The 26,954-nt window shown below is 42.9% G+C and overlaps 1 protein-coding gene across 1 annotated transcript in view; it reads left to right on the top strand.

Annotated features, from left to right (window-relative positions):
- The window catches only part of LOC126473299 (neprilysin-1-like), a 548,467-nt gene that overhangs the window by 263,400 nt on the left and 258,113 nt on the right, over positions 1-26,954 (top strand). The window contains exon 2 of the mRNA XM_050100269.1: positions 23,020-23,064. Coding sequence (XP_049956226.1) covers positions 23,020-23,064 — 45 coding nt within the window. The remainder of the gene's footprint in view (positions 1-23,019; positions 23,065-26,954) is intronic.

Here is a 26,954-nt window from a genome sequence, read left to right as displayed (position 1 = left end):
TAACTGAAAATATGCCTCCTAAACACAGAGGTTTCTCTTCAAAACGAATGGCGAAAACTAAAGCAAGCTTAACAGAGCCTATTTACCATGTTCCATTTTTTTTTTTTTTTCAACTTCGTAAAGTTACAGACTCGGACTAAATCTATGGTTCTATAATAGTTATGTTCAAAGTTAGTAACATTTTTGTAAAATTAAATATTTGTTTTTAATATAATACAACTGATCCAGCGAGATTACATTTCTTATTATTCATTTAGAAACCCTACAGTGTTCGAACAAAACTGCTATAACAATCACGACAACCAACATTCATGTCGTTTATTATTATTATTTACATTTTATGGCTTTCATTGGACCACTCTAGCCATCTTTATAAAAAGAATGTTTCAGTTTCCTATCAGCCCAGTACTTCTTCATTCTCTCGGATCTCATCCTTCTTTCTTCATCAGAAATCACCCTTCTTATTGTCTGTTTGTTGATTCTCGTTTGCAGTCTGATTTGTTTGTCTATGAGTTTCCTGATCTTGTCATTGTTTCTTAGGTCTTCCAGTGTAATCTGTAGCTCATCCATATCTTCCTTCATTTCTGTAATCCACTTAATGTTGCACTTATTATTCCAAAATATTTTTATTATTCTCCTAATGATTCTGTTCTCTGGTGTTCTGATTAGATGTCCGAAAAATGAAATGCGTTTCTTCTTAATTGTACTCCTATTTCCTTGTAGACTGTTTCATCTGTAGCTACTCTCCAATGTCGATCTTTCTGGTACGATTTGTTGATGCGCGTTCTGTGCAGTGTTAGTTGTTTTGAAGATGGTTTCTCTTGCGTATGTTATTTCTGTTGAGTGGCGGTGTTGTAGTGTTTTAATTTCGTTGCTGTTGACAGGCTCTTTTTGCTGTAGGTACTCTTGGTGATATATTGTGCTCTAGTCAATTAGTTTATTCAGTCATGTTGTTTAACAGAATTGTCCAAAATTTTTGCGAAATTTACGATACGCTTCATTCCATTACCGTTAAGTTCGTAGCCTCATCATGAAGTGTTCCAGCAGTGCCTTCGATGGAGACGTATGGCGAATGTTAATTTTTCAGTGTCAAAGTTCTTTAAGTAGAATGCGTGAAAACATGAGTGCACTGGTTGTCAGAACAGTTACCAGTGGAGCGTAAAAAGCATTAGCTGACATGCAAGCAGAAGACAGCGATAAGTCTAGGTCCATGTAGTAAATGCCAGAGTGAAGTTAAATTTGATGGAAAAGCATTCGCCGGAGCATGTGGGCGTGACGTGCCGCCTGTAATGCTAATGAACCTGTCTCAGATTTCAATACTTAGGGTCAGCGTCGCCTTAATGGATATTTGACGGTTGCACAATCAGCCGTCTAGGTCGATGGCCGAAGATTTAGCACACCAGTCAGGTCCGTCAAGAGAACCGCTCTTACAGCTAACAGATGGAGCAGACACCGTTCGAATCAGTGTTCCGTGCTAACGACTACTTGTCTGACGGGTAGGTCCGCGAATGAATAAAGGGAAGGAGAATTAATGTTTAGCGTTCCTTCGACGACGACAACTCTACTACAGTCGAAATACAATATCAGATGGTAAAGGACAGAGAAATAAATCAGCCATGCTCTTGGTTCAAGAATCATGAAAGAAGGTTGTATACATGGAAGAACCCTGGAGATACTAAAAGGTTTCAGATAGATTATATAATGGTAAGACAGAGATTTAGGAACCAGATTTTAAATTGTAAGACATTTCCAGGAGCAGATGTGGACTCTGACCACAATCTGTTGGTTATGAACTGTAGATTAAAACTGAAGAAACTGCAAAAAGGTGGGAATTTAAGGAGATGGGACCTGGATAAATTGAAAGAACCAGAGGTTGTACAGAGTTTCAGGGAGAGCATAATGATACAATTGACAGGAATGGGGGAAATAAATACAGTAGAAGAATAATGGGTAGCTTTGAGGGATGAAGTAGTGAAGGCAGCAGAGGATCAAGTAGGTAAAAAGACGAGGGCTAGTAGAAATCCTTGGGCAACAGAAGAGATACTGAATTTAAATGATGAAAGGAGAAAATACAAAAACGCAGCAAGTGAAGCAGGCAAAAAGGAATACAAACGTCTCAAAACTGAGATCGACAGGAAGTGCAAAATGGCTAAGGAGGGATGTCTAGAGGACAAATGTAAGGATGTAGAGGCTTATCTCATGAGGGGTAAGATAGATACTGCCTACAGGAACATTAAAGAGACCTTTGGAAGAAAAAGAACCACTTGCATGAATATCAAGAGCTCAGATGGAACCCAGTTCTAAGCAAAGAAGGGAAAGCAAAAAAGCTGGAAGGAGTATATAGAGGGTCTATACAATCGTCTTGAGGACAATATTATGCAAATGGAGGTAGAAGAAGATGAAATGGAAGATATGATACTGCGTGAAGAGTTTGACATAGCACTGAAAGACCTAAGTCGAAACAAGGCCCCGGGAGTAGACAACATTCCATTAGAAATACTGACAGCCTTGGGAGAGCCAGTCCTGACATAGCTCTACCATCTGGTGAGCAAGATGTATGAGACATGCGAAATTCCCTCAGACTTCAAGAAGAATACAATAATTCCAATACCAAAGAAAGCAGGTGTTGACAGACGTGAAAATTACCGAACTACCAGTTTAATAAGCCACGGCTGCAAAATACTAACACGAATTCTTTACAGACGAATGGAAAAACTGGTAGAAGCCGACCTCGGGGAAGATCAGTTTGGATTCCGTAGAAATGTTGGAACACGTGTGGCAATACTGATCCTACGACTTATCTTAGAAGAAAGATTAAGGAAAGCCAAGCCTACGTTTCTAGCATTTGTAGATTTAGAGAAAGCTTTTGACAATGTTGACTGGAATACTTTCTTTCATATTCTGAAGGTGGCAGGGGTAAAATACAGGGAGCGAAAGGCTATTTACAATTTCTACAGAAAGCAGCTGGCAGTTATAAGAGTCGAGGGACATGAAAGGGAAGCAGTGGTTGGGAAGGGAGTGAGACAGGGTTGTAGCCTCTCCCCGATGCTATTCAGTTTGTATATTGAGCAAGCAGTAAAGGAAACGAAAGAAAAGTTCGGAGTAGGTATTAAAAGCCATGGAGAAGAAATAAAAACTTTGAGGTTCGCCGATGACATTGAAATTCTGTCAGAGACAGCAAAGGACTTGGAAGAGCAGTTGAACGGAATGGACAGTGTCTTGAAAGGAGGATATAAGATGAACATCAACAAAAGTAAAACGAGGATAATGGAATGTAGTCGAATTAAATCGGCTGATGCTGAGGCAATTAGATTAGGAAATGAGACACTTAAAGTAGTAAAGGAGTTTTGCTATTTGGAGAGCAAAATAACTGATGATGGTCAAAGTAGAGAGGATATAAAATGTAGACTGGCAATGCCAAGGAAAGCGTTTCTGAAGAAGAGAAATTGGTTAACATCTAGTATTGATTTAAGTGTCAGGAAGTCGTTTCTGAAAGTATTTATACGGAGTGTAGCCATGTATGGAAGTGATACATGGACGATAAATAGTTTAGACAAGAAGAGACTAGAAGCTTTCGAAATGTGATGCTACAGAAGAATGCTGAAGATTAGATGGGTAGATCACATAACTAATGAGGAGGTATTGAATTGAGTTGGGGAGAAGAGGAGTTTGTGGCACAACTCGACTAGAAAAAGGGATCGGTTGGTAGGACATGTTCTGAGACATCAAGGGATCGCCAATTTAGTACTGGAGGGCAGCGTGGAGGGTAAAAATCGTAGAGGGAGACCAAGAGATGAATACACTTAGCAGATTCAGAGGGATGTAGGCTGCAGTAGGTACAGGGAGATGATGAGGCTTGCACAGGATAGAGTAGCATGGAGAGCTGCTTCAAACCAGTCTCAGGACTGTAGACCACAACAACAACAACATGCTCTTTCCAAAGAACCATCCCGGCATTCGCCTTAAGCGACTAAGGGAAATCACTGAAAACCTAAATCTGGATGGGCTGTCGGTGGCTTGAACCTGCGACCTCTGGAATATGAGTAGGGTGTCTTACGACGGAGGAGCACCACTAGGTCACGTGTGTATGGTTTTTAGTCAATTTACGGCATTTGGTTGCACGAAATCAGCAACGCGAATCTGCAAGGACAATGTGCACTAAGGTGGCACTAGTCATGGGATAGCAGTATGCACATATACAGATGGCGATAGCGTAGCGTACACAAGGTGTAAAAAGACAGCGCATTGCTGAAGCTGTCAGTTGTACTCAGGTGATTCTTGTGGAATGGTTACCTACGTGATTATGGTGGAACGACGAGAATTAACAGACTTTAAACACGGAAAGGCAATAAGAGCTTGATGCATGGGACATTCTATTTCAGAAGTCCACAGCGTCAAGGATGTGCCGACAATACCAAATTTCAGGCACTACTTCTTACCACGGACAACGCAGTGGCAGATGGTCTTTACTTAACGACCGAGAGCAGCGACGTTTGCGCAGAGTTGTCGCCGCTAACAGACACGCAACACTGTGTGAAATAACCACAGACATCAATGTGGAACGTACGGCAGACGTATCCGTTAGGACGGTGCGGCGAATTTGGCGTTAGTGGACTATGGCAGCAGACGACCGACGCGAGTGCCATTACTAACAACACGACATCGCCTGCAACGTCTCTCCTGGGCTCGTGGCCGTATCTGTTGACCGTAGACGTGGGCTGGTTAGATGAGTCTCGATTTCAATTGGTAGGAGCTGATGGTCCGCTTCGAGTGTGGCGCAGACCTCATGAAGCCATGGACCCAAGTTGTCAACAGGGCACTGTGAGAGCTGGTGGTGGCTCCATAATAGTGTGGGCTGTGTTTACATGGAAAGAACTGGGTCCTCTCGTCCAACTGAACCTATCATTGACTGGATATCGTTGTATTCGGCTTCTTGGAGACTATCTCCAGTCATTCAAGGAATTCATGTTCCTAAACGACTACGGAATATTTATGGATAACAATACGCCATGTCACGGGGCCACAATTGCTCCTGATTGTTTGCAAGAGCATTCTGTACAATTAGGGCGAATGGTCTGGCTACAGAGGTCGCCTGTCATGAATAACACAAACATTTGTGGGACATACCTGAGAGGTCAGTTCGGATACAAAATCCTGCACCATCAGCACATTTGCAGTTTTGGACGGCTATAGAGGCAGCATGGCTCCGTATTTCTGCAAGGGACTTCAAAGACTTGTTGAGTCCATGCCTCGTCGCGTTGCTGCATTACGTCAGGAAAAAGGATGACCGTCACGATATTAGGCGGTATCTAATGACGTTTGTCATCCCAGCGTATATGCGCATTTTGTTAATGCCTTTGAACCTCCCCATAGCTAATCTAAGGGAGTAAGGGCAGGTGAATTGAAAAATCATGCTACTGGGCCTCTTAGACCAACACATCGCTCGTTAATGTTTACGTTAGATATTGTCCTAAGACGCGCAGAAAATAAGGTACTGTCCCATCTGTTGTCTTTCTCCAAGGTAACGATCTGAAGCAATGTGGGTAACTGATCACAGTGGAATTGGCGATGAACAATACTTGTTAGTTTCTCCGGTACAGTGTGTGGCGCTTTGAGTCTTTCACTGACAATTCCTGCTCACACAAGAGTGCTAAAACGAAACTGATGCTTTGTGTCCGCGGACGCTCGAGGATTTGGACGTGACCACACTTGAGTGTTGTGATAATTTTTTATCCCATTTGTATGACCCCTGCCTCATCTGCAAATCAAGCTGTGGACTGTGCATCTTTGCATTCCATCTTAGCCTGCCGGAGTGGCCGTGCGGTTCTAGGCGCTACAGTCTGGAACCGAGCGACTGCTACGGTCACAAGTTCGGATCCTGCCTCGGGCAGGGATGTGTGCAATGTCCTTAGGTTAGTTAGGTTTAATTGGTTCTAAGTTCTAGGCGACTGATGACCTCAGAAGTTAAGTCGCATAGTGCTCAGAGCCATTTGAACCATTTGAACCATTCCATCTTAGAGTCCATTGGCAGAACTGTTATCTGATATGTTAATCTTGTGGCATGAAACCTAGCACACTTTATAAATGATGTGGCGACAGTAACTGCTTGTGCAGAATTGGTCGTACAAGTCTTCAGCAGGTCCGTTTTTTCGTAAACTTGTCCCAGGATCGTTTTTATACTCACCACGACACTCACCGCACAATATTCGGCGTGTGAACTATTCTACACGTACTACGATCCCTTGTCATTGTTGCAAAAATCCACCAAAACCGTGGTGAACATTTGTGAGATGGAGTACGGTGACGCTGTTGAATATGTTGTTCGGCGCACATGGCACCTGCACTTCTATTATCCCCGTTGGCCATATTATAGCAAAATACCATAGCTTCCATTTCCAATAGGACACCATCTCACTGTTTACGTTGTTCACACTCATTTACTACTCTTGTTCTGATGCGAGCATTAGCTGAAAACAATGTGTAAGATGTGGCTGATGTAGGGGAAAGGTTTAAGTGGAATGTCTGACAACATCACATTCACATGACTAACTTAGAGGGCCGTTCAGTAATTAACGCAACACTTTTTTCTCGGCCAATTTCGGTTGAAAAAATCGGAAGTTGTTTTGGAACATCGTGGGATATTCATGCTTCAGTCTCTATAGTTTCATGACACTACGATAGCTGGCGACGATATACTTAGCTTTCAAAACGGCGTCGGTAACGGAGGTGCGTTCCAAGCAAAGAGCTGTCATTGAGTTTCTTATGGCGGCCAATTAGAGTATCACAGATAATCATATGCGTTTACAGAATATCTACAGAGTCCTGGCAGCGAGCAAAAGCTAGGTGAGTCGTTGGGCGAGGCACCTGTCATCATTGCAAGAAGAGCATGCAAACCTGTCCAGTCACCTGCGTGCCAGACGGTCACACACAACTCTGACTCCAGCAGTGTTGGAACACAGAGACACACTCATTCGAGGAGATGGGCGGATGACAATCAACACCTTGCTGCTCGACTGGAATCTCTGTTGATAGTACTGACACACTTGTCCACCAGGGTGTTCGAAGGCGTGTGAAGATGGGTTCCTCACCACCTAACAGAAGACCATAATGAGCACGTATTTGGCCCAATGAAGGATGGACTCCACAGGAATCAGTGTGTAGGTAATGGGGAGGTTATTGATGTAGCAAGACGTTGGCTCTGACGTCGGCCAGTAGAGTGGTACCATTTGGGCATACAGGCCCTCCCAGAAAGGCGGCGTTGAATGGATGTTATGTTGAAAAATTGGACTCTGTAACCGGAAGGAGAGTGGGGAATAATTTGGTGTATTGGAATCCTGTATAAAGTCAATCTGCTTTCAGAAAAAAATTATTTGCATTACTAATTTAACGCCCCTCATAATAGAGAACTGAATCCTGCTGACTGAGCAGCAGTTATTCCCAATACACGCGTTTCGGTCTCACTCGCTTCCAAGTAGTCAAGCACTCTGATGGTACGATCTAACAGACGCGTGCCCTGTTTCGCGTGGCTAAGGAAACATGAGAACTACACTACTGGCCATTAAAATTGCTACACCACGAAGATGACGTGCTACAGACGCGAAATTTAACCAACAGGGAGAATATACTGTGATACGCAAATGATTAGCTTTTCAGAGTATTCACACAAGGTCGGCGCCGGTGGCGACACCTACAACGTGCTAACATTAGGAGAGTTACCAACCGATTTCTCATACACAAACAGCAGTTGACCGGCGTTGCCTGGTGAAACGTTGTTGTGATGCCTCGTGTAAGGAGGAGAAGTGCGTACCATCACGTTTCAGACTTTCATAAAGGTCGGATTGTGGCCTATCGCGATTGCGGTTTATCGTATCGCGACATTGCTGCTCGTCTTGGTCGAGATCCAATGACTGTTAGCAGAGTATGGAATCGGTGGGTTCAGGAGGGTAATACGAAACGCCGTGCTAGCAGTCGAGATGACAGGCATCCTATCCGCATTGCTGTAACGGATCGTGCAGTCACGTCTCGATCCCTGAGTCAACAGATGGGGACGTTTGCAACACAACAGCCATCTGCACGAACAGTTCGACGACGTTTGCAGCAGCATGAACTATCAGCTCGGAGACCGTGGCTGCGGTTACCCTTGACGCTGCATCACAGACAGGAGCGCCTCCGATGGTGTACTCAACGACGAACCTGGGTGCACGAATGGCAAAACGTAATTTTTTCGGATGAATCCAGGTTCTGTTTACAGCATCATGATGGTCGCATTCGTGTTTGGCGACATCCCAGTGAACGCACAATGGAAGCGTGCATTCGTCATCGCCATACTGGCGCATCAACCGGCGTGATGGTATGGGGTGCCATTGGTTACACGTCTCCGTTACCTATTGTTCGCATTGACGGCACTTTGAACAGCGGACGTTACATTTCAGATGTGTTACGACCCGTGGCTCTAACCTTCATTCGATCCCTGCAAAACCCTACATTTCAGCAGGAGAATGCACGACCGCATGTTGCAGGTCGCGTCCGGGCCTTTCTGGATACAGAAAATGTTCGACTGTTGTCCTGGCCAGCATATTCTCCATATCTCTCACCAACTGAAAACGTCTGGTGAATGGTGGTCGAGCAACTGTCTCGTCACAATACGCCAGTCACTACTGTTGATGAACTGTGGTATCGTGTTGAAGCTGCATGGGCAGCTGTACCTGTACACGCCATCCAAGCTCTGTTTGACTCAATGCCCAGGCGTATCAAGGCCGTTATTACGGTCAGAGGTGGTTGTTCTGGGTACTGATTTCTCAGGATCTATGCACCCAAATTGCGTGAAAATGTAATCACATGTCAGTTCTAGTATAATCTATTTGTCCAATGAATACCCGTTTATCATCTGCATTTCTTCTTGGTGTAACATTTTTAATGGCCAGTATTCTAGATACATCAAATACAGAACGGGGCTTGCGGAAGAGCATCGGGACGGCACATTGCAACGTCGAGGCCATTGCGAACTGCTTGCCATCCGTGTGGTAGTGCAAGCCGAGCGAGGAGCTATACCATTAGGCGACATAGGGCCGCTCATCTTTGGCAACGTCCGCCAAGCTGTGCAAGGTTTAATCTTGTGTCATAGGGGGCGATTTTTGCCGCTGCTACTACTTGGGCTAGTTCATGTAGGCATCACTAGCTATTCACACCGAGCTGTTGGCTTGTGCAACTAGGTAGTAACCAGTCAAGTGTCATATAAACCTCATTTCTCGCTTGCAAGATGCGTGAGAAAATAATGAGAGTTGGTTTTTATCTACCAAAATTTTTAGTTTTTCAAACAAAAGTATTGTTCCCTGCGGCGGAGTTGTTGCTCCTAGCCTTGGTAGCAGCGCTGTAAGGCTTCAATTGATAGGGTCCTTAATATGTCGGTCACATTCTTTTAAAAGTTCTCTGGAGTCGCAAAATGACTTAAGATATTTTTCAATTTCGGGAAATAAAGTCTCAAGGATTCAGAGCAGGTAAATAACGGGGCTGTGGAACAACAGGAATGCTTTTTGAGTTCAAAAATTCCGTGATGGAAGTGGCTCCGTGTCATGGAGCATTACCAAGAGTGCAGCATCCACTTGCCTGCAGTGTTCGGCCTCACGCGGTTCACCGTTATCCTGAGCCCTTCAACGATATATTAGTAAAACACTTGGTTGATAATTTGTCCTGGAGGAACAATCTCCCAAGAGCAAGCACAAGTTCGACGTTTTCGTCAGTTTTTGAAGTTGAAGGTCTCCTTGAGCGACCTTCATCTTCAACGTATTCTGGCCTTCCAAAAATGATTTGTGCCAGTGAAAAAATTGTGTTCTTGATGCCGGCCGGTGTGGCCGTGCGGTTCTAGGCGCTTCAGTCTGGAACCGCGTGACCGCGACGGTCGCAGGTTCGAATCCTGCCTCGGGCATGGATGTGTGTGATGTCTTTAGGTTAGTTAGGTTTGAGTAGTTCTAAGTTCTAGGGGACTGATGACCACAGATGTTAAGTCCCATAGTGCTCAGAGCCATTAGAACCATTTTTTGTGTCCTTGATTAGGAATATTCCCCATAGGCGTGTTTCAACTTTTCAAACATTACGCTCTGGGGCTCCCCAAGTTTAATACAAAACTTGACTGGCATAATGGTGCTTTAAATACTGCTGTTCCATTTTAGTAGCACACAACAAAAACGCAACTTAACGTATACCGCTCTCAAAACTCACGTGATGGCTGTACGGAGCTGAAACTCAGACTGAGCATCTGGAAGAGATGAACACACTGGTCTATACAAGTAAACACCCTACACCATTGCCAGATCGCTCACACTGTTGTCAGTCTTATTACTTTTCTCATATATCTCGTATAATGCCGAAGAAACTTAATCGTATAGTTTTGAAACTATTAATTCGTTCGGTTTGTGCTGAGTTGAGTAAACATTTGTTAAGTGCAATATGAAAATCTCGAAAAAAATAAAAAAATAAAAAATTAAAATGGATTCGCAACTGGATTAGTCGAAGAGAGAAATGCGTGTTTCTGTGTTGCTTTTGAGAGAACTACCTTCGAAGGATCCACTTGCCTACAGAAATACGAGTTGTGTACGGTTAACTGAAGAAAGGTCAGAAGAATTACACTGATTGGTTACTCCCCAACTTATAAAAAATGTACTTTGATGAAAAGTGCGATTCCCTGTAATACCAAACTAGAAATAGCTCTGTGTTACTTGGCAAGTAGTGGTAGTCTGAAATCTTTTCAGTATTTATTCAGAGGTCTTTACAGCAAAATACCTTTCTGCCATATATTTTCAATCCATTTACAATGCCTTGGCACCATTCATCACGAATTTAAGGTTATTTGTGTACCTTATTCATTCTAGATATGTTTTTCTAGGTTAAGTGAAGACATACATTTAAATAGAAAACTTTATTGCTTTTCTTAACATTTTTTATAAGTTTTATAAGTTCAGTTTTCTGAACTACATTACGAAACAAATATGCGTAATTAAAATGAACTTTGATCACTGTCATGCGTAGAAACGAAACAAATCAAAACCAATGTACAAACCAAAAATGTTGAATTCCACGTTTGATAGCAAGAGAGCCACTAGCGACTGAAATGTCAGACGAGGAGACAACCACATGACCGCCACGCACGGCTACTAGATTGAACATGCTCAGACCAGCCGCCGCTAGTTTTTGACAACTGCTAGTCGAGTCATTAACAGAGAGTACTTTGTCACATGAAGCGATTAGTCGCTGCTATTCAAGTAGCCTCGATAAAAATCACCCCGTCTCACACAGCATTCGGTCTCATTCTCGCACGCTGCAGCTGCCAAATAGCATGTGGATCGGCGTTTGCAGTGCTCTACTAGCAACGAAACGCGAGCCACGAATTTGACCTCGTATTTTAAGAAGAAATCAGCCGTAGCAATCGATCACACCAGAAAATTTGCACCATAATATTATCCAGCGGAAAAATGCTCCCGTGGGAGCACGAAAAATGCGTATATGTTCCTGTACATTTAAAAGACTGACTGTAAAGTGCGATCCCAGCTACCTCATTCTACCTTCCTCAGCACCTTGAAGAATTTTATCAAAAATCTGGCATCTGAACGTCTTCGTGTTTTTTTAAACATGCAACTCACCTCAGACTCCCACAAGATATCCTAACTGTGACTCACTCAACACCCACTAGTTCGTCGCTTAAGTCGCTCATGCTCATGAACTCCCAGCTGTCCTTTGTCACTGACTCATTCAGCCCAACTCATTATCAGTGTCTCTTCGTGCCTCTCTATCATTGTTTCCTGTATCATAGCCACAGTTCTCTTCACTCTGTCCTGCTACTACAATCTCCTCTCACTCTCACTGTCTCCCTCTTGTTCTGTCTTACTCTAATATGTGACTCCTTCCTTCCTACTACTGCTATATCTCACCATCTAGCTCTTCCTTGTTGTCATTCCTATATACGCTGTCTCTCATCATCACTGGCTCTCACCCACATTCACTTTCTCTTTCTCTTTATTCCTCCCTCCCCTCTCACCGTGGCGTTGTCTCCTCTCTTTTCCTACCACTGTTCTGTCACTGTCACCTATGTTCCACTGCCACAGTGTCCTTCCTTTCCCTCATACTGTCATTGTCTCCTTCGCTCTTTCTACAACACAACAACTGTCTACTATCTTCTAGTATTTATTACTTTTAGTCCCTTTGCCGTTGCCACTGTCTTCTTGTCTTTCGGCATAAAAAGCGTGGATTTGTTTGTATGATAAATTTGACAAAATTTTTAAGGGCGGTGACGAAGGTAGTACGAGGCAGCGGGTACCCCACTTTTCAGTCAGATACTTTTAAATCAAAAGGAACATATTAGCATTTCTTGTGCCCTGATAGGAGCATTTTTCCACTGTTTCACTTCTTTCCCCATTGCAGGAGGGCGTGTAACTAGTATGGAAAGAAATGTATTGGTCAGTAAAATTTAGGTTGTACTTAAGTTAAACTGAAGTACCGCAAAACTAATTTTACACCTCAGACTGGATTTTACGTGCAAAAAACTCTGCATGTGCATCGGTACTACAGCTTGGGGTTTACAGATGATAACAGAGACACTTTATAGCATATTCCTCCGTGCTATCTCACTTTATAAACCACGTTTTAATCCCACACAGGGTTTTACGTTTACGAGTAGGGAAACTTTGATCCTCTGTATCTCGGAAACGGATAAAGATATGAAGAAAGCAATTTTCTGATGCTATTTATTATTTAGATTTCGCCTCATACCAGATTTTGTGGGTAGAGGTTGGTCAAATTTGAACCTCTGTATCTTGCAAATTGATTGTTGTTGTTGTGGTCCTCAGTCCTGAGACTGGTTTGATGCAGCTCTCCATGCTACTCTAACCTGTGCAAGCTTCTTTATCTACCAGTACCTAATGCAACCTACATCCTTCTGAATCTGCTTAGTGTATTCAACTCTTGATCTCCCTCTACGATTTTTACCCCCCACGCACCCTCCAATACTAAATTGGTGATCTCTTGCTGCCTCAGAATATGCCCTACCAACCGATCCCTTCTTATAGTCAAGTTGTGCCACAAATTTATCTTCTCTCGATTTCTATTCAATACCTCGTCATTAGTTATGTGATCTACCCATCTAATTTTCAGCATTCTTCTGTAGCACCACATTTCGAAAGCTTCTATTCTCTTCTTGCCCAAACTATTTATCGTCCACGTTTCACTTTCAGAAAAGACTTCCTGACACTTAAAACTATATTCGATGTTAACAAATTTCTCTTCTTCAGAAACGCTTTCCTTGCCATTGCCACTCTATATTTTATATCCTCTCTACTTCGACCATAATCAGTTATTTTGCTCCCCAAATAGCAATACTCCTTTACCACTTTAAGTGTCTCATTTCCTAATCTAATTCCCTCAGCTTCACCCGACTTAATTCGACTACATTCCATTATCCTCGTTTTGCTTTTGTTGATGTTCATCTTATATCCTCCTTTCAAGAAACTGTCCATTCCGTTCAACTGCTCTTCCAAGTCCTTTGCTGTCTCTGACAGAATTACAATGTCATCGGCAAACCTCAGTTTTTATTTCTTCGCCATGGATTTTAATATCTACTCCGAATTTTTCTTTTGTTTCCTTTACTGCTTGCTCAATATACAGATTGATAACATCGGGGAGAGGCTACAATCCTGTCTCATTCCCATCCCAACCTCTGCTTCCCTTTCATGCCCTTCGACTCTTATAACTGCCATCTGGTTTCTGTAGAAATTGTAAATAGCTTTTCGCTCCCTGTATATTACCCCTGCCACCTTCAGATTTAGAAAGAGAGTATTCCAATCAACATTGTCAAAGGCTTTCTCTAAGTCTACAAATGCTAGAAACGTAGGTTTGCTTTTACTTAATCTATCTCCTAAGGTAAGTCGTAGATGTTCCAATATTTCTACGGAATCCAAACTGATCTTCCCCGAGGTCGGCTTCTACCAGTTTTTCCATTCGTCTGTAAAGGATTAGCGTTAGTATTTTGCAGCCATGACTTATTGAACTGATAGTTCGGTAATTTTCACATCTGTCAACAACTGCTTTCTTTGGGATTGGAATTACTATATTCTTTTTGAAGTCTGAGGGTATTTCACCTGTCTCATACATCTTGCTCACCAGACTACCAGGCGGCTTCCTCTTTCATTTCTTACCCCCAATCCATATTCACCTATTACATTTCCTTCTCTTCCTTTCCCTACTATCGAATTCCAGTCACCCATGACTATTAAATTTTCGTCTTCCTTCACAATCTGAATAATTTCTTTTATCTCATCATACATGTCATCAATTTCTGCGTCATCTGAGAGCTAGTTTGCATATAAACTTGTACTACTGTAGCAGGTACGGGCTTCTTGTCTATCTTGGCCACAATAATGCGTTCGCTATGCTGTTTGTAGTAGCTTACCCGCAAATTGATAAAGACATGAAAATTTTATAGATTGTTCGAGATCTGAATCTTAAGAATATATCGTAAAAATTTATGCAATCTGCTGTTCATAGCCGCTTTTGGAATCCTCGGGTGGGTTTCTCGTCCTCTGGTGACAGCGAAAATATAATAAAATAACCCTTTTCTTGTGGTTTTCCGAGGAACCGCCCATGTATGAACGGTGCGGCCGTAAGTCCCGTCAAGCCCACCGTACACCACGTCAAGTACAAAAAGAACCAACCGTTTTGCTCCATTTGCCTGTCCAGGAGGAAGTGTGTTGTTCTCATACTTTACTGTAGGATAGTGACACCAAGACGATCGCTCCGTTGCGTACAGAAATGCTGTCGCATGCAGACCGATACGTACTTATGATTTTATGGAAGTAGAGCTCTTAAACTTCAGCTTGCAGTGTAAGCACAAAGCATGTTACCAATATGAAAACAGTATTTCGCAAACCATTTATTCGCTCCACTATATGGTAATTCGAGCTGGGGCAGCTGCAGTGGGGCGGAGAGAGTGACAAACAAACAGTGCGCGCGAAAGTCTAAAAGCTGTACTTTCAGGAGGTCATAACTGTGTACTGTCACAATTATGACCCAAATTTTCACGCAGAACCGATTGCTTTATCTGATATCTAGTTATAATGTGCTTTTTTCTCCTTAAAATATGAAAAGTTGGTGACGTTTCCGTATAAGCATGCAGACAGGCACAACCAAAAAATTAAGTAATGGACATCAACAGCCAACGGTACTGAGAACTGTTCGCTCTCGATATAGGTAAAATGATCCACTTCTCAAAAAGTATTTCTTTTCAGACATAATTAATTGTTACTTTTATTCTGGTTTCGACTAATGGCCTTATAACAATTTGGGACATTTTAAAGTCTCTGTATATTGTAACAGAAAATTGGAAATTTGGAAATTTGTGGTAAGTTCTATGGGACCAAACAGCTGAGGCCATCGGTCCATAGGCTTACACACTGCTTAATCTAACTTAAACTAACTTACGCTAAGGACAACACACACACCCATGCCCGAGGGAGGACTCGAACCTCCAGCGTGCGGGAGCCGCGTGAACCGTGGCAAGGAACCCTTAGACCACGCGGCTATTGTAACAGCAAGATGGATGCAAACGCGCAGAGCGTTGTGCGTGAGTTGGAGTACAATTTTGAAATATATATGTATTAAGATATGCTACGTTGAGACAATCTTAAGAAAACAACAATAAAATACCACATTTTGTAAATACAGACTAGACTCGAACATCAGTGTGAGTACTCGAGCCGATATAAAAACACAAACTGATATGGTTGACTCAAACCATCCTTCAACGTATCAGCCATGAACTTTCTCAATAATGCACAAATAGCTGAAAATTCACATATGCAACAGAAAATTAACCATTAACTGACATTAACAAGAAACCAGTCAAAAGGCCACAGAATTATTCACTCTTCATATGCGCATTAACCTCATAAGCGTGAGAAATGGCTTTAACGAAACCTCTGAAATCTAACAATTCTCAAAGCGGAAAATTAATAATTAACATCAACGCGTTAGAAAGACTCTTAGGAAAATCACCATGTCAAACACTCAACAAATCAGTCTTAGCGAAATAATCGTACATTGCCACCAGCTCTTTGAAATGCACCGGCTTCTAGAATCCACAACAGGGAAATAACACGAGTGTATTGAAATGATTCCGTCAAATACATCGTCACATCGAGTACCTCCTGAATAAGTGTACGCTAAAACATTACCCTAAAGTTTAAAAGACAAAACGTATCTTAATCTCTGCGTGGTGATAAGAGGCCGAGTTCCTCTGACAGCCACAACGTGTCCACACCAGATGTGTCTCACGGAAGTTGCACGACTTCCGATATATGCTGCTTTTCCAACGTGACATCCGTCCGTTACTTACAAATGTAAGCGAGTAGCCTTTCCTTGTCTGTGTGCTATCGTAAATACAAACCTGAGAATGTGAACTGACAACTTAAATGTGATACTGAGCTCAAAGGCCCATCACTTATATGAAATTGAAAATAATCCCGTGTGTGTGTGTGTGTGTGTGTGTGTGTGTGTGTGTGTGAAAACCTATCTCATTCATAAGCAAATAAATAAGCAAACCAATAATTTCACGCTCAGTAGACTTGGTCAGTGAGAAGTATTTGAAAAAACTTAACTGTATATAAAAAAAACTGTAAGTCGATCAGTATAAGGATGTGACCTGAAATATACGAAAATTTCTGCACTTACATATGGCCCTGGTAAAATAAAGGAACTGACAGAACCTACATTAGGCAAAGGGAACGAAACAGTCACCTATTGTGAATCTCACCTGCAAAATAAAGTACTAACAGAAACAGCCCTACTCCACAACAGGTAAAAAAATGTTGCTAAAACTAACTGCAGTTGATCCAGGAGAACTGGGTTCATAATCTTGACACAGAATTCCAATAAAACACACGACTCAACCTTTAAGTTCTGAAATTTCAGTTAGGAAGGAACTTATGAAAGAAAACAATTATAGACTCTAATATGAAAATTCATTTAATTTAATAACATCCATGGAATAGCAAATTAAATCAGAAGAGCAGTCAATAGAATAATTGTCAAAAATTCGACTGTAACGAGGGTGAAGTGGACCAACAATACAAGTCTACAAAACTAAAAATAATCTTTTTACCTCATCAAATAATAACTTGTTCTTCATTTCAAAGCCTTCTTTATTTCCGTGTCCTATACAATCATTGTTCTGAGTCGTCATTCCCCCTCGTAATAAATGTGCAACTCACATAGTCCCAAAAGTGCGTCCATGCGGTACACTGTACGCTCAACGAATAACCCGCCTGCTGCACACCGCAGCTATCCACTACTGACTGTCAAAGACTGTACGACTCCACAGTGCTGCCATCAAAGACACGGATACTGTTGCCTAACAACTGTTTCTCTGACCACAGTTCTTCAAATATATCATCTTCCTTTACAAATACACACATCAAAAAAAGTTTTGCATCACCCCTGTTCCAAGAACTCCTGAAGATAGACGTTGTCTGTGGATATTGTATCACAGACGCAGCACCTTTGACTGTTCAGAGACGTCACTAAACCCACCCAAAGATATAAAGAACCATGCATGACCAGCGCCTATTAGACGGAGGGGTCCGACAGCCGATCAGTTCCAGTCATTCCACCAGGAAGCAGGTATACGGCTCATGTTGTCTGTAGTCCAACCATGCCTAGACGGTCAATACCGCGGTTCGATCGCGTCCGCATTGTTACTTTGTGCCAGGAAGGCCTCTCAGCAAGGGAAGTGTCCAGGCGTCTCGGAGAGAACCAAAGCGGTGTTGTTCGACATGGAGGAGATACAGGTAGTCGGGCACTGTTGATGACATACCTCGCTCAGGCCGCCCAAGGGCTACTGCTACAGTGGATGACCGCTACCTACGGATTATGGCTCGGAGGAACCCTTACAGCAACGCCACCATATTGAATAATGCTTTTCGTGCAGACACAGGACGTCGTGTTATGACTCAAACTGTGAGCAATAGGCTGCCTGAGGCGCAACATCACTCCCGACCTCCACGGTAAAGTCCATCTTTGCAACCACGACACTATGCAGCGCCGTACATGCCGAATCGACCGCTCAGGATTGGCATCACGTTCTCTTCACGGATGAGTGCCTTAAACCAGACAATCGTCGGAGACGTGTTTGGAGACGACCCGGTCACGCTGGACGCCTTAGACACACTGTCCAGCGCACGCAGCAAGGTGGAGGTGCCCTGCTGTTTTGAGGTGGCATTATGTGGGGCCGACGTACGGTGCTGGTGGTCATAGAAGGCGCCGTAACGGCTATTCGATACGTGATTGACATCCTCCGACCGACATTGCAACCACATCGGCAGCATATTGGCGAGGCATTCGTCTTCATGGACGACAATTCGCACCTCCATCTTGCACATCTTGTGAATGGCTTCCTTCAGGATAACGGCATCGCTAGACTAGAGTGGCCAGTATGTTCTCCCTACATGAACCCTATCGAACATGCCTGGCATAGATTGAAAAGGGCTGTTTATGGACGACGTGACCCACCAACCACTCTGAGGGATCAACGCCGAATCGCCGTTGAAAAGTGGGACAATCTGGACCAACAGTGCATTGATGAACTTATGGATAGTATGCTACGACGAATACAGGCATGCATCAATGCAAGAGGACGTGCTAGTGGGTATTAGAGGTATGTGTGTGTACAGCAATCTGGACTGCCACCTCTGAAGGTCTCGTTGCATGGTGGTACAACACGCAATGTGTGGTTTTCAGGAACAATAAAAAGGGCTGAAATGATGTTTATGTTGATCTCTATTCCAGTTTTCTGTAGAGGTTCCGGAACTCTGGGATCCGAGGTGATGCAAAACTTTTTTTGATGTGTGTATTAATACGTCCAATAGCATCATCTTGTTGTGTGTATTAATACGTCCAATAGCATCATCTTGCATAAGTCTGAAAGCAATAGAATGCCGCATCAGATAAACGATATCACTTCAGCCAGGGCTAATGCATGCTTCTGAGTACAACCGTCACACGCCGTTTTCGGAGCTGTTCCGCCAAACCACCAGGACTGATAGCTTGGGCACGTGATTCCAGGGACAGCAGCACGGGCACAACGCACAGTCCACAGTCCGTCCAAGTTCACTGTCACATCGTAGCTGCCCACCTCCGCCACGGCTGGCACACCACTCTCCACCCGCCACCACGCCCTCTAGCACGCGCCGGCGCCAAGCGTCGTCGTCATGCCATCGGGCCGTTTAGACCATTGCATCCTTACAGAATGAAGAAAACAGAAAACCGGCGGCACCACCACCACGCAGTATGCCTCATGTTGCCCGCCCAGTTGGCCGTGCGGTCTAACGTACGACTTTCCGGGCGGGAAGGAACGCCTGGTCCCCGGCACGAATCCGCCCGGCGGACTTATGTCGAGGTCCGGTGAGCCGGCCAGTCTGTGGATGGTTTTTAGGCGGTTTTCCATCTGCCACGGCGAATGCGGGCTGTTTCCCCTTATTCCGCCTCACTTACACTATGTTCGCCACGTACGCATACACCACCATTACTCTACCACGCAAACATAGGGGTTACACTCGTCTGGTGTGAGACGTTCCCTGGGCGAGGGGGGGGGAGGGGGGGGGGGAGAGGCACAGGGGGCCGCACCGCACAATAACCCGGAAAGAGTGGTTCGGTGTGGGGCGGCGGTGGGGTGAAGTGGACTGCGGTAATCGTCGTAGGGTTGTGGACCACTGCGGCTGCGGCGGGGGCGGAGCCTCTCCGTCGTTTCTAGGCCCCCGTTTAACATACAATACAATAAATACAATGCCTCATGTTTTTATGGTATTGCGTAGTTTGCGATTTTCAACAGCAACGAATATCACCGGTGTGAATAGTGCTCATAAAGAGGACTGACTACAAAAGATGGTTCCACTAATTTGAAATCCCTGGAACATATACTGCAAGCCGTTGGAGCACTGTGAATTCTAAGCCTCCGATCACTACAACAACAACAACAAAATAATTTCAATATGTATCTTGACGTTAAGGGTAGGAGCAGTAGCTGAGAAATAATTAGCATCGAGAAGACTGGTAAATAGAAAGTATGGGCTGTGAAGAATGTAGAGAAACACTTGGGATGACGCGAAATTAATCGGCGATTGCAGCTTTGTGCTAGTAAATTATGTGAATGAGGAACAATGTAAATATGAACATTTCAACACTTATGAAATATAATGAACGTGTTAACTAAAACTGGCTGAGTAAGACAAATAAAAAAAGTGTTTATAAAGAGTACTATACGGCATTGCCCCTTACCTATCCTGCGTTTATAATAAATCTCTCGCCCAGAACCAAGTCCCAAGCCACAGGAAAAAAAGAGCAGCTTACTCCAGTACATAAGTACGTTGAAAAGACGGACCCGCAAAATTACAGACCAATATCCCTAACTTCGGTTTGCTGCAGAATTCTTGAACATATTCTCAGTTCGAATACATTAAACCTTTTTGAGGGTGAGAAGCTTATGCCCACGAATCAGCATGGTTTTAGAAAGCATCGCTCGTGAGAAACTGAGCTTGCCCTTTTCTCACATTATATACTACAAACTATGGATGCAGGTCAACAGGCAGATTCCATATTTCTAGATTCCCGGAAAGCATTTCACACCGTGACACACTGCAGGCTGTTAACGAAGGTACGAGTGTATGGATTAAATTCACTCGAAGTCTTCTTAAGTAACAGAACCCAGTATGTTGTCCTCGATGGCGAACGTTCATGAGAGACAAGGGTATCGTCAGGAGCGCACCCTGGAAAGTGTGATAGGACCACTGTTGCTCTCTGTATACATAAATGATTTGGCGGACAGGGTGGACTGCAATATGCGATTGTTTGCTGAAGATGCCGTAGTGTACGGTAAGGTGGCGAAGTTGAGTGACTGTAGGAAGGTACAGACCGACTTAGACAAAATTTATAGTTGGTGTGATGAACGGCAGCTAGCTCTGAATGTGGAAAAACGTAAGTGAATGCGGGTGAGTAGGAAGAACAAACCTGTAATGTTCAGATACAGTATTACTGGTGTCCTGCTTGAAGCTGTCAAGTCGTTTAAATATCTGGGCGTAACGTTGCAGAGCGATATAAAAGGGAACGAGTATGTGAGAACTGTGGTAGGGAAGGCAAATGGTCGACTTCGGATAATTGAGAGAATTTTAGAAAAGACTGTTTCCCCTGTAAAGGAGACCGCATGTAGGACGCTGGTGTGACCTATTCTTCAGTACCGCTCGAGTGTTTAAATCCGTACCAGGTCGGACTGAAGGAAGCCTTCGAAGCATTTCAGAGGCAGGCTGCTAGATTTGTCACCGGCAGGTTCAAACAACACATAAGTGTTACGCAGGTACTTCGGGATCTCAAATGGGAATTCCTGGAAAGAAGGCGACGTTCCATTCGGGAAATATTATTGCGAAAATGTAGAGAACCGGCATTTGAAGCTAACTGCCAAACGATTCTACTGCCGCCAACATACATTGCGCGTAAACACTACAAATATACGAGAAAGTAGGGGACATACGGAGGCATACAGACAGCCGTTTTTCTGTTGCTTTATTTACGAGCGGAACTGGAAAGGAAATGACTAGTAGTGGTATGGAGTACTCTCCGCGACGCACCGTACGGTGGCTTGCGGAGTATCTATGCAGTTTTAGATGTATATGTCAAAGGAAAAATTTGAGGGTACAAGACTAACTTTTGTATTAAGATTCATGCTATCATTTAGAACACTAATGATGAAAACAATGTCAGGGTGTATATTTTAGCCGGCCGGTGTGGCCGTGCGGTTCTAGGCGTTTCAGTCTGGAACCGCGTGACCGCTACGGTCGCAGGTTCGAATCCTGCCTCGGGCATGGATGTGTGTGATGTCCTTAGGTTAGTTAGGTTTAATAGTTCTACGTTCTAGGGGACTGATGACCACAGATGTTAAGTCCCATAGTACTGAGAGCCATTTGAACCATTTTTTTTTGTATATTTTAGTAAAACAAGTGATGAAATAACGGCCCGAGATAGTTGTCCGAAGTAATATTTTAGTTTCATACTCCAACGACAGCTTCCGTTTAACAAGGATACATTATTCGAAGCCATTTAATATCCACCCGTTTCATCTTACTTCTCTCAGTCCGATTACAGTTTGTAATCTTACAGAAAATTGTTTGGTGGGGAAGAGTAGACCAACCATCAGAAATTCTTTACTTCAGTTTACACAGTTTTATACAGAAGTGTCAAAAATATTCTAGTCTGATGTAGGTGAGTGCACGTACATCATCATGTGGCACGTACTCCAATAAATGAAACTAACTTTAAAGTGATTACTATTGCCTGAGGCTTAATTCCACAAACTAATTTTTCAGGCGCAGTAACCGAATTATTCTGCATTCTATCTCTCTCTCTCTCCCTCTCTCCCTCTCTTTTTTTTTTTTTTTTAGTCAGCAGATATTTCTAGAATGAAATTATAACTCTACAGCGGAGTGTGCGCTGATATGAAACTTCCTGGCAGATTATTAAAACTGTGTGCCGGACCACTGTAGAGTGATAATTTCATTCTACAAACATCCCCTAGGCTGTGGCTAAGCCATGTCTCCGCAATATCCTTTCTTTCAGAAGTGTTAGTTCTGCAAGGTTCGCAGGAGAGCTTCTGTGAAGTTTGGAAGGTAGGAGACGAGGTACTGGCAGAAGTAAAGCTGTGAGGGTGGGGCGTGTGTCGTGCTTGGGTAGCTCAGTTGGTAGAGCACTTGCCCGCGAAAGGCAAAGGTCCTGAGTTCGTCTCGGTCCGGCACACAGTTTTAATCTGCCAGGAAGCTTCAGCAGATATTTGTTTCTCCCTTTCCTGCCAGCTGCGGTGAGTGACAAAGAAGCTGAACCTTCAATTTGAGCAACTCGAAACACTCATTCTTGCTTTACAACTTTTGCGGCTGCTGTATCTTAGTTTTTGTTGCGAAGTCAGGCTATGTTTTATAACGTGACCTTTCTCTGTTCCAGATGAGACGAGTAACATCTGTCTCACCGAGGAATGCGTGCGGACAGGTGAGTACCTCGCAGTACGCCTTGCTAGTTGATTACACTTGTTCGTGCTGCTTAGCAATAGAGGCGTCACAGGGCAAAAAACATTTTTCTTGAAACCCATCTATCACTTCGGTACAACCTATCAACCTTGTTATTCGCCTATAAATAGCATCTTTGATGTGGCGAGCTTGTTCACCAGTGCCTCACTGAGGGTTGAGAAACGTTGTTTCGTTTGTTTCAGACCAGCAACTAATCCGTTGTTTCGTTTGTTTCAGACCAGCAACTAATCTAATTGAGAACTCAAACACTTGCTGAAAGACATCATATAACGTGTGAGCTTGTCACTCATCGTGCCTAAATCACATGTTTCGCCATGTTTTGTATCGTAGGTACTATATCTTGTACAAACATATGCACTAATATACTTAATAAGTGGAACGCGCTTTGCTTGTTTGCGGTATTGGAAAATACCTTCCATCACTTAACGTTGGATGAAGGGTTCCATTTTATGATGTTACAGCCATGTCGAGGGTATATGAAATAATTACTATAACATTGATGTTTAACACTCCTTTAATAGGTTCCTTGGTAAATTCCCAGAGCGAATTAAAGCTAGTATACGCATTCCGCGGATTATACTTCCACAATTCCGTAGCGCAGAGGTAGCGTTAGCACCTACCTACCCCACAAGGGGGCCCGGGTGCGATTCCCGGCAGGGGACTGATTGTTGTGTGTTCCTCATCATCATTTTCATTATCACTGACACGCAAGTCACCGAAGTGGCGTCAACTAAAAAGACTTGCAATACGGGGGCCGAACCCCGACGAGGATATCCCGGCCAACAAATGCCATAAGATCATTTTATTTCACTTTTACAATTAAAGTGAAAATGGCGTTAACCCACTGCGATAAGATCTGCTTCGTCTAACCTTTCCTCTCCGTTAGTTGTCATCTCTTAACGCAAAATTAATTTTTTTTATGTAGCATATTTTTGACCAGATCGTTCAGTAGCTACTAGGGATTTATTAAACTTCATTCTTTAAGGCGTCACCCTTGGAGCAGCAATCGTGACAGAAGGATAGTTGTATTTTATTTGACTGCATACATCCAGCATTTTGTGACTGGCTGTAATTGCCTGACCCCTCAGGTAACAGCAGTCGGTGCTGTTGAGGATAGAACCATAGCAACAGTCACTATCGTATGGCGAATTTTATAGAACGCATGAGCCTACGGTATCGTTTTATTTCTCGCACAGTCTGACATTCCTATTGTTCTGGATTCCGTCACAGTATGTAAGAAACTGGAATTTCTCACTACGGTGGATGAATTTCGACAACTACCTTCGCGTAAATGGTAGAAATGAAATTAAATACGCGAAAATAAATGCATGATGTTTACTTTTAGAACTTCGTGAATTTTATAGTTTTCTCACATATACTACATTTGTATATTGCCCACAGCTTTGAAATATAAATACTAACTCTACGACATAAAAAATACAGCAATTGATGCAAATAATTTAGAGATGTATTTTATAGATATTTGACAATACATGTACCATCTTTAACCTTTCAATGCTCTCTCTGCCATCACAAAACCTTGTATACCTCTTAAAAACGTTGTTACGACTCATTTCCTCACAACGACAAAAAGCTTATACCGTTTCAAAAGTGTTCATGGCAGTTTTCCCAATTCTAAAGAAAACTTAATTTTCACAAGTTCTCCATTGCTCCTTTCACGTCCGAGGTTAAAAACATACTGTTAAATTTCGGTTATTATAAGCAGTTTGTGATGCCAGAGCTATTAAATTTAAAACTGAAAGCCGGCCGGGGTGGCCGAGCAATTCTAGGCACTACAGTCTGGAACCGCGCGACCGCTACGGTAGCAGGTTCGAATACTGCCTCGGGCATGGATGTGTGTGATGTCGTTAAGTTAGTTAGGTTTAAGTAGTTCTAAGTTCTAGAGGACTGGTGACCTCAGAAGTTAAGTCCCATAGTGCTCAGAGCCATTTTTTAAAACTGAAAGTAGTCTAAACAACATGTCCATTATTTGAAGCAGCCGTTCAACATGGAATCGGACAGACTGTGGACTAATCGAAAGGCTATTTACATTCAGCTTCTGCAGAAGGTCGTGGAAATATGCTCTGTGCACGCTATTCCTGGGTACCTTCATTCCAGAAATTGGTTTACAGTAACAACACTAACGTATAAGTACTATATGCTGTATCCGTTGACAACAGCAGAGGAAAGTGTCCTCATTTACTTAGCTGAATTCTGTAGCTGCTTCGCAATAGCAAAGAACTTATAATAAAAGAGATGTGTTTCACAGTAACGAAGATGAATAAGTACTCATGGCTCGTAAGGCATACATTTTACTGACTTGGTCATTTTTGTCTTGTTTTGGTCCATACTATACTCTAAAAATATGCAGTACTTTTTTCTACAACCAGTATTTCAGATGTACTAAGAAAAGACGTGGCCCTTGCATGGAACCTTGAGGAATTTTGCACGTTATTGTACAGTTGGACACATTCTCACTTACTGATATGTGACCTTCCAAAGTAATTTTGTACTAGGTATTCTTTGTGAAAGAGCGAAGTTGTCATGCTTCTTTTGGGTTTTTATGAAAAGAATAAATGAAATTCATCATCCGCCACAACATCTTTTGCTGCTAATGCTACCGGCTTCTGCGTATGAATCCCCCATTTTCAGCTACGTATCAAAGTCATCGAAACAGTCTACTCACAAAGTATCTTAACATTATTAAACTGACATGAATGTTTTAACAGCGTAAGCTTTTCAATAAATACAAAACTTACATGGTAAGAAAGAATAAGAAACCAGCCTTCTCGTATACTTGCCCCGCAGATATCAATTAAATATAATTAACGGTGTCAGTTAAACCTTTAATCCTCAAAACCTCAGTAATTCAGTGCACAATACAGCAACAGTTAATTATAAGACATTACCACGACTCAAAGCACCATGATAATGATACTTAATAAACTTGAACTGAATAACCGCAGTCATATCAAACCTACAAGTTAAACTTTACGCCTAAATATAACCTACACCCGAATCATAAGTACCTAAAGGAAACCCCAAAATGACTAAGTATATCAACGCGCAATCAAAGCTCAGTTACTCTCTTATGGAGATTTTCACACCGTAAATTTCAATTTTTCCAAAAACCTTGTCCAGTCACAAATGTAATCCTTTAAGAACATGACAAATAAAGATTGGCTGTTGATAGAGAAAATAACAAAACAAAAAGATTGAAAAAAGTCTTACTGTTAACAAAATAATTTAATTTACGCAAAATAGCTTCGTGTAAGTCATACCTGTAGATGGATGCCATATTGCTGCCATTATCAGCATGGTGAATTATTCCAGACCATTGAGTAACGTCAAAAAGGCTCTCCCGACCGTCTTTTAATGGACTGACGAGGAACCCCTTGAATACAATGTCGTAGAGGCCAATGCTGTTTACGGCATTCGACGCACCACATATTGTCTACCATGCAAACACCATATTGGTTGCTAAAGGCAAGAGGGGGCGGGATTGGAGGTATCCCATTGTGAACACAGCACGAAGCTACGGTGCGTAGTTGAACCGTTTAGTCGACGAGTAACTCACAACAGTGCTACAGTGGTAGTGGTGTTGATACAAGCAGTGCAATGGCAACGATAAACAAAGGAAACATTGCATTGTATCTACAACAACAGTTGCCGAAGTTACAATTCGTCAAAAAGGAACCGAAGGGGTTTCACAAAGAGAGGAATAAGCGGTAGATGAAATAGGAAGCGGAGCTTCCTGATAGATTAAAACTGAATGCCGGACCGAGACTCGAACTCGCGACGTTTGCCTTTCGTGGGCAAGTGCCCTACCATCTTGATCGCGAAAGACAAAGG

Source organism: Schistocerca serialis, chromosome 4 (assembly GCF_023864345.2).
Source record: "Schistocerca serialis cubense isolate TAMUIC-IGC-003099 chromosome 4, iqSchSeri2.2, whole genome shotgun sequence".
NCBI classification, from domain to species: domain Eukaryota; kingdom Metazoa; phylum Arthropoda; class Insecta; order Orthoptera; family Acrididae; genus Schistocerca; species Schistocerca serialis.
This window is presented reverse-complemented; position numbering and strand designations above follow the sequence as displayed.